The following is a 12,254-nucleotide window of genomic DNA, read 5'->3' as shown; positions in this document are numbered from 1 at the left end:
ACTACCTCAGCCTACTAAATAGGCCTCGGACTCTTTCATATGTTGATTTGAAGGATAGGGATATTCTACCAGATGGTCACAAAATTCTGTAAAACCCGAAGGTTGTGATCCCAAGATATCCACATATGAAAGAGTATTTTTCTCTCATACATCGACGTTTTATTGAAACTTTACTACAATGATTATCCGCCATTTTGAAATTAATTCGAAGAAAACCCGCAACTGCAAGTCTATTTATTATTACATGAAAATCACGTCATTGTATCCTGTTGTTTTTTATCTTTAAAAGTAAGTTACCCAACCTAGTTTCTGAAAAAAAATTTAAAATTGTACCCAAAAATAATTATTTTGTTGACGCTGTGACGTTATGAGGCTGTATCGCATGGGTTACCATGCAATGCAGCTTCAGGCGACAGGCGACATGAAAGTATTGCCCGATTATACATGTGCCTGTAGGTATGAGAGAAATATATATAATTTATATAATAAGTTATGTACTATTAGTTTATAGAACGAACTGTTTAAGTTATGGCACTAAATATGTGTTAACTCGTTTCAGTCGTATCATTATCGAAATAAACTAAAATAAACTGTTTAGCGTATCGACGATTGTTCAAAGATAATAACATTTATCCCATTACTGGATCGCTATCTCATGCCATGCGCCCATGTCATAAATGTCGTAAGACACCATTATGTTATAACAATATTGTGGCATCACAAGTAATAATGACATCATAATCAAACTATGACGTCGATTGTCTCGATAGACGGAACCCTCAAATTCTGGCCTTCTTTATTTCCATCAATACTAGTTATGTGATAAATGTAAGCTTACACCCATGGCGTATCAAATTAATTATTCCATGTTGCATACACACTCATTTAAGATCTTCTGTGTATTCTATCCATTCTAATTTCATTTCACTATTGATCTTATCTTTGAGTCTACCCATTCTTCACTAGACAAGTGGATTGAACCCAAATTTACAAGCCACAAATCTTAGAAATATGAAAACATGTGAGATGATCACAGTGTAACAACCACAGATCTTAGAGGACTGCGGTTATTGAGTGGATAATATGACGTTAGACTAATAAAGTTCAAACCATATGACAGATCTCGGACTACTCCGGCTTGTTATACCATTACACTGTGGTAATCGGGATGATACGACGTTAAACAACGCGATGTTTTACAATTAGTCTGTAATCATTCATTTATACTGCCCACATATGTAGATGCTTCTAGAATAATCATTTCATCCCACTAAACAAAATGCCCTATCAGATGACTGCTTTCTTTGTATTGTCGTCTCTGTAAGAAACATCCGTAATCTAGTGATGTTATACCTGTGATGCTTTGGTGTTGAAAGCTCAATTATCAATAATGGTTCTCAAAGTTCATGCAATATCATCTTTACATAATTTATGATGTATATCACATGATGTACGATGCACAACGATTGTGTGATTAATCACTAAGAAAGCTATCAATATGGTCGTAAAATACGTCATTGTCAGTCATTGGTTTTGCGGTTTTATCGACCGTTAAGCAAAGCTCATATCATTTATTTTATCAAGGATGTTTGGGCTGTGATAATTGTCACATCAAATGATCTACTAAGAAAGCTACAATATGGTCGTCGTCATTGTCAGTCATCTGGTTTTGCGGTTTTATCGACCCGTTAAGCAGCAACACCTAGACGCTCATCTACTATTTTATTTTTATCAAATGAAAAGATGTTTGGGCTGTGGTAATTGTCACATCAAATGATCTACAGACACTAAGTTTGATTTTTGCCTAAATAAAAAACGTCAAATATGAGAAACAAATGCTTGGTGTTGTAACCTCATCCTAGGTCATTAATTTAATTTTTATTCTATCATTATTTTAATAGGCTTTCACTTTTTGCTTAGAATTCGTAATGATATTTGTATTAATGTCTGAAGAAACAGATACTTTCTGTCATTGGTGAGCCCAGTATGTGCCATAACTGTCAGAAAATTTGGACATGTTATTTTTTCTTCAATTATCTATTTAAAACCATAAGTTTTCATGAATAAAGCTGTGAAAATCATTCAAATGGGCAGAAAAAACATATATAATGTTTTATAAACGTTAGTTAGAACACATAGGTTATGCACTGTGAAATTCTTGTTTTTATGACTTACTTATGTATAGATGGAAACATACCTTCAGAAATCACTTTACAATTACTAATAATACTGTAAAAATGTGCAATGAAATTGTGGACAACAATATGGCTTCATGGTCTGACCGTATGTACTCATTTCACTACACTAAAGATGTTAATATAATGATTTTTGGCAGTACTGCCAAAAATCATTTTCAGCTCTATTTTGTACTTGTAAAATTAAAACCTATACATTGAAAGTATTGTAATTCTGAAAATATTGGTAACTTTTGGAGTTGAATAGCATATTAAAAGCTCTTCTTGATTCGTGACTATGAAAAATACGGCACATATAACTTTAAGACAAATGTTACTGCAGTAATATTTCTATTGTATTTCCGTTATCTCTACGAAATAGATTTTGCACTATGCTTGTATAAACTTCTTTGAATGAACATGATTGAAGATGAGTCCCGAAAATGTATTTTAACACATTTTTTCGTTTTGTTCCTAGAGATGTAAATATATACCATATAAATAGAGTTGTTGTAATAAAAAGTTAATGTGAAAATGATTTTGATTTGCTGCGGCTTCATTATAGTATATATGCCAACTAGGCAAATTTTTTTATCGCATGCGCATTCGGTGCAATTATCGTCTACAGAAATTAACAAATACCAGTACTTGTTCCTAGGATTAAATTAAACACTTTCGGATCCCTAACGGGGAAGGGTATCATTATTATTTCCCTGTAGATAATTGTGTTTCAAAAGCATCAATAAATCTTGAAATTATGCTGAAAAGGATCTTTTGCCTGAAATATAAAGAGGCCGAACAATGACGATAAGAGTGTTAGCAGTTTCTTTGTTCTGAATTACTTCCTTCCTTTAATTTCCACTCCCACAATAATCAGGAAGTATATCTACAACAACACATGGATCTTGTATCTAGAATCATTTACCGGCATTCTTCAAGGCACTCAGGACATAGACAAGGTAGGTGTAAACTTCGTATTATTGTAGTGCGATTAGAATATATAAATTTAATAATATAACTATAATCCTTTTTTGTGCTTTCATGTAAAACATTTTGACTGTACATTTTGGTTCCATATCCTCATAATGCATCGTTTGTTAATACAAATTTCAATGCTTGGTCGTCTTCCACGTTAACTATGTGTCCTAATATATAATAAGTATGCCTATAGAAGACTGTAGTGTGTTTTTTCCGTACCTATGTATGGTTAATATGATGCAATACATAGATACCCACGGACATTCATGACGTCACTACGTAAAAATACTATTTTCTCGGTTATCTTCAGATATATGTTGGTTTTAATATACAGAATGTAAGCATTAGGCTTTATGTTAAGATACCACGCAATTTTCATGTATTGAAAATTAATTTGCAGTTGCGGTTTGCCTCGAACTTATTTTTCAAAGTGACGGGCTATCATAATTGTAAAATAATTAAACGCCAGGGTACGATTAAAATACTCTTTTATATGTCGATATGTAGGATATGGATATTATACTCTCGTTATCACAAAATGTGTTAAAACCCTCGGCAAGTATCGGGTTTTTACAACGTTTTGTAACCTTCGGCCATAATATCCCTGAACTGCATATCCAAATATGAAAGAGTCTTATAGCGCAGTATGACATTCTATATCGTGTATCACTACGCCTCGCGCTCCTAATCTCCCGTTCATTGTTATCAGCTGTTACTCGGTCATTTATAATCGTACCTCGGACAAAAAGATAATTGATCGAGAGATGTTATTTGTAGTCATTGTCTATCATCTCGAAAAGTGAATCACCAAGATCTAGAGTCATATAGGGGGTATGTAGCTGATTTTATTAACATTGATTCAAAATTTGATAATTCTGTATAGTATACGACCGACGTATACTACGAGAGTGCGTTTATCTGAGTACATTTCCTTTACCTGATTATGCATCGTTTCGTTTTGGTTTTTTTTATTAATACTATGTGTAATTAATATTGTTCTCTAGAAATGGATGCAGCTGCTGATAAACTTCCATCGAATAGCACAAACGAGTCAGCCTCGATAAAGGTAACTCTGCATACCATCTCAATAATTCTGAATGTTCTGAATCAGTGTGATGTTTAATGGTCTGGAAAGGAATAGTATTTCTACATCTGTTTCCGAAGAGAAAATGCTGTATTCAAATGAGCCAACTTTACTTGAAACTTAAATGTGTATCTAAAAGCTGTATTATCATAATTATCTATCTCTTTGAAGAACAAGTTATTCCAAATTCGTTTCATATCCGATTCGCCTTTGTACGATATAAATGATAATTGTTCAATCGAAAGCAAATCTAATGATAAAATGATTATCATAAACTAATGGTATATCAACTCATGATTGCCGTAGGAAATGTTCTGCAAACATAAAGGTTTATTTTTCTGTGGTTTCATCATAGTATATTTGCCAACTACGTACTAAAACTGCGAACTTTGTGATCGCAAGCGCACTGTATGCTATTAAAATGTATAGTAATAATAGTGATTGAGTACAATCAGTGAAAAATGCCTCCTGTGAGAAGCTACATGTTGAAAGTGTGGAAAAAAACCATTGTCCCAACCCTGGTATCCCTCTAATTCCCTAGGGAATAAAACCAATCTGAAACCCGCAAAATATATACAGTAAGCGCAAATGTAAGCGCAAATATACAGTAATGCGCAAAATACAACTACGGTTCTTAAAATTAATAATATGCAAAACTAATGTTGAAATAATACAATGCTATGTATAATGTATTAGTTTTATTTTTAACTTAAGAAGTTAGGGCATGAGAAAAATGTGTAATTACCAAAGGAAGCTAACTTTATTGTTAAGTTACATTGAATCTACCACTATCGGTATGGTGTTATTTGTCAATAATTGATATTTCATTTTATCCCAATATTTTCAGGTGCAAAACAATATGGAAGCGAAAGATGTTGCACATCCGACAAAGAAAGGTATTGTCGTAATCAATCCCAACGGAGATTCCGTCGAGGCCGGATTTAAATTGGTGAAGTATGACTCCGGATTTCTAATTGCAGAACTAGATCCAGCTAATATGATCGCGTCTAGTTTGAAACTTTTGTGAGTATATTATACCTTTTTCTTGTATAACATTATCATAAAATTCAATTTTGCTTTAAAATGGCGTCGCCGTTTATAACTTTTGATTGGTTGAGATGACGGCTTAATGATTTCAAAGACAAAAGCTAAGAGTTCCTAACTATATTTTGAATATTGAAGAGACTACCTTTAGTAGATTGAATTATAAGGATTAACTTGAATATACGTTTTTATGTTATGGAGATATAATAAAAAAAATCTGAGTTAATGTAATGAGCATTGGCTTCTAATAAAACAAATAAACCGCGAAGCGGTTGATGAATTTGCTTCGCAGTTTATTTGGTGTATTAGAAGCCAATGCTCATTACATTAACTCTCCGTAGTAAATCAATCTGCAGGGGATACATGTATCATATACCTTTCTTTATTTCAAAGAAATACGTGCAAATTGTCTTCTGGAATGTGTCTGAATTGAAGTAAGATATTTTAAAAAATGTCTCAATTAATTCAAGAAACGTATGGTTTAGTTATTTATGTATGCGTATATGACAATATTTTCGTATGCATCGTTTGACTGCGCGGCAGTGTACCAAATCGGATGTAACAGTATCTAACACAAAGCCAAGCTAATTTGCATTTTTTTAAATTGTGTTACAGGCCAAATGATAAACTTCTTGCAATCCACAACGTTGACATACGTGATTGGGAACAACACGTTTTGGAGGACTTTGTCAAACACATGTTTGACCCAGACCGGAATAGTATAACATTGGTAACTATCCCATACTTCATATTATCATTGAGGCACTATTTTAAAAAAAAAACCGTTAGTCCAACACATCAACGTCTATCAAAGTCGCAGTCGTAGATGTTTCAATGTACTTAATGTACACCGCAAAGTCATCGACACTATCTAAATCATAGAACAATGAGGTACTATCGGTTTTAAAAAATAAAATCAAAATTGAGCACATCTAAAAATGCAACAGTTCAATTCCTGGGAATTAATTTACATTCATATCAATGTATTTACAGATAGCTATTTAAATACTTTTGTTAACGTATATTTTAACTTAGGTCATTGAGAGAGACACACTGACTAATGAAGACAGATGTGTTGTCGAAATTGTGGTGGACTACTATATAGCCCGAGGTATGTATTGCAGATAAACGATGTAAAACTGGACATGAAAGTCATATTTATGCATTACAGACTAACGTGGATGTGCCTTGCCGGTAGGTTTTGATTATGACGTCATTTGTTTGCGAGCGTAACGTGACATTTTTCAGAGTAAACGACGTGAATTCCGAACACAAGATAATAACGTTACAACAGATACCAACCCGCAAGCGAGGTAACTTTTTGATATCCAAAGACGGAATACTAACTAAATAATCATCTTACCCTTCCATTATGATCACTGCATGTGATATTTTGCAATGAAACTTTTAGGAAGCGATGGAGATATGTTTTTAACATCCTTGACACTGCATGGGTTACTATCACTATCGTTATCGAAGGTAATGGTAGTAACCACTGGAGTATCGATGAGGTGTTAAATCATTCACCTCTGAAGACACAATTAGGTTCTTCTAAACCAAAGACAAGATCACTTGAATTATCATTATGAATCATCAAAGGTGAATGAGTTCAATAACATCAAGTACCATTACTTTGTAATGGTTGTCCTAAAAACTATTTTACATGTTCATTCTTTCACGTTCCCCTGTACCTATTTGGATATTATTTGCAAAAAATAGTCATCATTATTAATAATGGATAAATAATATTCCTAGAGGTTTTTTAATCTGTTGACTTTGTTTTAATTTTCAGAGTTAACAACACATCCATGTCTGCTTTAACAAAGTATTGCGTATTTACGGATCGAATGAAACATTGTTGATCCAAATATTAGTTCCTTTTAGTTTTATCATAATACAGCCACCATGGACCCTCATGGTGGCCAGTGTACATGTTCAATACAAGTTATAAAAGACAATATACATGTTATATGTGAGTGTGAGCGTTTAGAACTCGTTCCAGTGGAACGAATTCAACTTTAACAGTTAAAATCATGTTTAATATTAGAAGTTAGTTTGAAAAAAAAACTAAATATATTTCGTTGGTTATACAGGATTGGGTTATAGAATAGCTGCCTGTGCAAGATTCCTGAGACGATTTGCCAGCTTTACCCCCGTTTACTGCATGCAATCAAATGGAATGGATGTATGTCTGATAGCGACTGACACCCTTTTCTCTCAGCTGTACCTGAAATGTGAACCTGATGGCACACTAACAATGTGTAATCTTTCTTACCGTCGTGACCCAGCATGTAAGTACCAAAGGTGCGGTACAATTGACGGATCTCCAGCTGTCAATCAAACTTAAATTTGTTAACTTAAATAAAATAAACATGTTATTAACAAAGTTTAGTGCGCTAATTTGAATTACCGCACTTACTTTTGCATTTGTATTGTGTATGATGGCGATCGTTCAATAAGTGTGATACTTACTCCCTATCTTCAAAATTGTCGGTATGTTTGGTAGACGATAATAAAGGCTTTGGGATTGGTTGAAACATAACGGAATATCATTACATTGTAAGATCTATCAGGGCTATCTGTACTGATCACGTGATATAATCGGAAAATATGAATGATACAGGGACACATTTATTTATGTAAATGAAGGTTCCATGGCATATTGATTTACTTACTGATGTTATTATCAACTGTAACTGTAAATTACTCTGTACCCCATACTGTCTGATTGAACTGACTTTAGCTCCCTGGTTAATAAAGATATATAATTGGACTAATTCACGTACCTGATAACGTTTGTGGGGGACTGTTGTTTCTATTTGGTGATGGAATGACATCAAAAGATAATATACCGCGCTGCCGTCATTTCAGAGGGAAGATTACAAAGAGTTATGTTCCGTCACCACTTGGGATGCTAGTCCCGCATAAACATTATAGGATATCACGTGGTACGTGAATTATGCATGTATGACATTTGTTGGTTTAGCAAATACTTATTACAATAATATTTAAAATTCTGTCAATTACATTTGCTGGGTACAGTTAAATGTTACATATTCATTTGAAAAGAAACCGCGGTTCCCAAGTGATCGATTTAGGGAGGTTCCACTGCATGACATTTGTATTGGTTTATCAAATTCTAATCACAATATATTATTAATTCTGACAATTACATTTAATGGGTTTCATTATATGATATACATTGTATATTCGACAGTCATGACTCAGTGTAAATTTGAAAAGAAACCTCTGTTTACATGTGTTGGACATTCTACCACTAACCCTTCTCCGTTTGAAATTTTGTTAAACATTTGTTTTGTTTACAAACAACATTTTATTGTTCAGTTTTGTCTACAGAATCACGTTATCTTTGTTGGAAGGACATAAAACAAAACGTGATAATTAAAAAGAACCTAAATTATATTCAAATCCTTTCAATTATTCTACATTTAACTATTTTAATTGTACAACCTGCAGACCATTTCAGAAGAATGATATTTCATGGATTTGAAAAACGTCCCAAAGAAAACAAGAGTTGCTTCCCTTGTGTTCTCCAATCTGTATGTTCAGGGCGATACGTCGTTGTTAAGAACTGTTCATCTGTTGGACTTACAGTAAGTGTACCTGTAATATACATAACGTTTAGCCTGCAGATAAATCGGCAAAATTAGGCAATTTCCGATTTATTTAATGCACCAAACGGTGCCACAGGGTTTTGATTTCTCGGGAAGAACATTCATTACTATTGATTTCATGTCTGAAATTATTTTCCATCTTTACTTCCCATCTTTATCTTTTGTAAGGAACCTTGATCGTCCAGACAAGAAAAGCAAAGTTAAATTTCCCGTAGTTTGTCTTTTTATGTGATGAATTAACACGGAATTAGCTTATACGATCAAAACCTTCTGTGTTTTCTTATTACTTCCAGGAAACATCTTTTTCCTTCATGAAATATAAATAGCTATTCAGAAAGCTATAGACCTGCGTCATTAAACCATTTGGAATTAAAATTTCAGTTTCATTTTTCTGCTTAATACGAATTAAGAGGAAACTGTTGATTTGACATGTTTTCGTTTCCTTTTAAAAGACAAAGAAATTTGAAGATGCCCCAACGATTCTGTCATCAATGACGTCAATACAGAAGCCTGATTCTCGTTTTTTCTTCTTGATACTTTCAACTATTGGAGAAGGAAGTGAATATGTATTGGAATCTAGCATTTTTAAAGGTAAGATGACAGCTTAATATACTGTATAATATCAAACGTTTTACAAAACATTCATTCAAAACTAAATATTTTTTAAACTACATTGTATAGGTAGTAAATTTTGGCTGATTAAGAAATGGTTCGTTAATTCTAATTCATAAATCTGTCTACTGTTATCTACATATACACGTATATTTGTGAGATACACATTTTTGCGTAATTCCTTAACAAACATTCATATGACCTTTTATGAACAGTTATGTATATGACCTTTAACCTTTAACAAATATGTTATATGACCTATAACATTTATTTTAATGACCTTTAACCTTTAACAGATATGTTTATGGCATGGGATATCAGCGAGAAGAAGATGAAGCTAATTAAATCAGCGAAACACATAAAACCCGACAAGGCCTCTAACTCCACCTTCCACATGTACACATATAAGGAGCAGACGACTAAATAGTATTAGACATGTACCAACAACCTAATCTGTACCATTATGAGATACATGAAAATTCATCAAGCGAATGAATACTTAACTTAGTTTCACGATTTACTTATTCATATGAACTCTTGTCCTTAGATAAGTCGATGAATTTCACAATAATTCGCTGATATTTAGAATTCGCAGAGTTCAGTAAAACGCAAATATGCACAAAATAAATCAATGAAATACCCGCTTAACAGTAGCTTTGTACATGAACTAATAATCTGTTTGTCCTTACCATATTCATTATCAAATGTAGACGTCAAATTTTTATATTATGAAATTGGATCAACCGAAAATATCTAGAACCATATTTTGAATTTGAAAAGTTAATATGCAAAGAGAATACTTGTATTGATCGTGCTGTCAATGAATGAGCCGCAGCTATACATGCCTGTCTCTGTGTAAACAATGTGCATTTAGAATCGAACAGGTTAGCTCGTTGTTATGATAATCTATGTCGAGCAATCATGTTAATACCATCTTATGAAATCTTAATCTTTATGTCGAATCTTCAACAGCATATATTGATCTAAAAACGATCAATGCATGAAATATCTCTATACAAACGTAATTTCAGTACGTGAAAAATATTTATAATCAAATGATACACCGGTATATAAATAAACTGCTTCTTATGGTGCTAATGATTAAGATATCTTTTGTTAATTTGAAAAATATAGAACATTTGCGTTTTAACAGGATATGAACCTGTTCCTGGGTACGTTTGGAATGTAAGAATATATCAGTGTGAGAAAATGAGAACTTTAGCATTTTGACTTTATATGTATGTTAAAACCAGTAAAAAGTATAGGTAGAACAATTGTCGAATATTTCAAATATGTCGATTATATTTCAAAAGCTAGGTAATTATACAAAAGATTGATATAGTAAGTAAATAAAGGTTAGCCAATATTGTTAAGTTGTCTGGATTGTTTTGTCATAGCTTGCCTATTTCACAATTGTTGATATTATCATTGAATTCTGTAACATATCAAAATATTTTAGAATTTCGTAAAAGAATGTCTTGTTATTGGGAGTAAAAGCTGGATTCAAAAGTCATAAATTGTTATTTATTATTGAGATCTGATACATGAGCAATTCGTAGTATGCATTAATGAATTTGAATTTCTGTGATCTGGCAGAATATGATCAATCGCAGCGGGTGATATACGAATAAAACATCACCTTATCCATACTGGTTTATATATGTTTGTTGTCAGTATAATTGCAAATAAAATTTAAGAGTAACGCTCTTATCAATCGAAGATCGATGGCAATATTATTCCCCACAAAAAGAAACTTTGATTAAAGAAAACTTATCCATGATTTTAGGAATTAAATAATGGAATGAAATGTCATTGGAACCAGACCTGTCAGGATTACTCTGATTGTCACACATTGCTGCGTGTGCTTGGGTCTTACAAAAAGCAAAATGACAATAAAAACTTTATTATAAAATCTATGTCTTATCTATGTGTAACAAATTGATCCATTATCATTTTCAACGTATTTGTGAATGCATAAATTCAGTGTTGTATCTACATGTATGCGTTTTATACAATTATTCGCGTAACATTGGAATCGAGTTGTTCGAGCATTGTCTCGATATCAATGCGTTAAGAAAATAAGATGCTATACAGTAGTACGTCAAAATTAAGATTTCTTGCTTACTGTGTGATTCATTCTACCATAACGCTGCAAATATACAGATTGTGCAATCAATGTTTGAAAAAAACATCAAAATAACACACATTTGTTGAAGGAGAGAAAATGCCAAAATGGAAAACCAACCAGTTTATAAGGAACTGACCCACAGCTTGATTCGTGGTTATTATAATCTAATTGAACAAATTCAATAATATTTTTCCTATGGTTTGGTGTATGTTTATCAAACAATTGCCATCACATCAATTTACAGTTAATATATAAATCAACTTATTTTCAAAGCAACTGATATATAACTAATTTCGAATTTTTAAGCGAAACGACTTTTTTCGCGCTGATTTAAGTTCATGATACGGTTGAATGCTCTTTTGTTCTTATAGTTGGTTCATGTTCGCGTTGATTTATTTTCGCGTATGGGACTAATTTACGTACCACGTGATACCTGAAAACGTTTGAGCGGGACTATAGTTTTTATTGGTGATGAAATTACGTCAAAAGATGATATCCCGGGCTAACGTCATTTCAGCGGAAAGTTTAGAAAGAGTTACGTTCCATCACTATTAGGGATACTAGTCATATCTGCACTGTGTATCTGAATGGAAAGAGCT

The 12,254-nt window shown here is 32.8% G+C and overlaps 1 protein-coding gene across 2 annotated transcripts; it reads left to right on the top strand.

Moving 5' to 3' along the window:
• The first annotated feature begins 2,907 nt into the window (after positions 1-2,907).
• On the top strand, positions 2,908-11,318 carry LOC138307759 (uncharacterized). Of its 2 annotated transcripts, none has more exons than XM_069248624.1 (9): positions 2,908-3,133; positions 4,157-4,218; positions 5,084-5,259; positions 5,896-6,010; positions 6,316-6,391; positions 7,374-7,571; positions 8,758-8,894; positions 9,368-9,506; positions 9,824-11,318. In XM_069248624.1, the coding sequence occupies exons 1-9, from the start codon at positions 3,073-3,075 to the stop codon at positions 9,952-9,954; spliced, it is 1,095 nt and encodes a 364-aa protein (XP_069104725.1). In that variant the 5' UTR covers positions 2,908-3,072; the 3' UTR covers positions 9,955-11,318. The 2 variants fall into 2 exon arrangements, with proteins under 2 accessions (XP_069104725.1, XP_069104726.1); XM_069248625.1 differs by lacking the exon at positions 2,908-3,133 and adding an exon at positions 3,632-3,983 and having other exon boundaries at positions 9,824-11,317.
• Positions 11,319-12,254: the final 936 nt, after the last annotated feature.

Source organism: Argopecten irradians, chromosome 14 (genome assembly GCF_041381155.1).
Source record: "Argopecten irradians isolate NY chromosome 14, Ai_NY, whole genome shotgun sequence".
Lineage (NCBI taxonomy): Eukaryota > Metazoa > Mollusca > Bivalvia > Pectinida > Pectinidae > Argopecten > Argopecten irradians.
The sequence above is the reverse complement of the archived record's forward strand: the minus strand, read 5'-3'. Positions and strand labels throughout refer to the sequence as shown.

Bases quoted from the DNA above. Each gene is read 5' to 3' on its own strand.
- LOC138307759 (XM_069248624.1), top strand. From the start codon at position 3,073: ATGGATCTTGTATCTAGAATCATTTACCGGCATTCTTCAAGGCACTCA. The intron at 3,134-4,156 runs GTAGGTGTAAAC...ATTGTTCTCTAG, and splicing joins GCACTCAGGACATAGACAAG to AAATGGATGCAGCTGCTGAT. The intron at 8,895-9,367 runs GTAAGTGTACCT...TCCTTTTAAAAG, and splicing joins GTTCATCTGTTGGACTTACA to ACAAAGAAATTTGAAGATGC.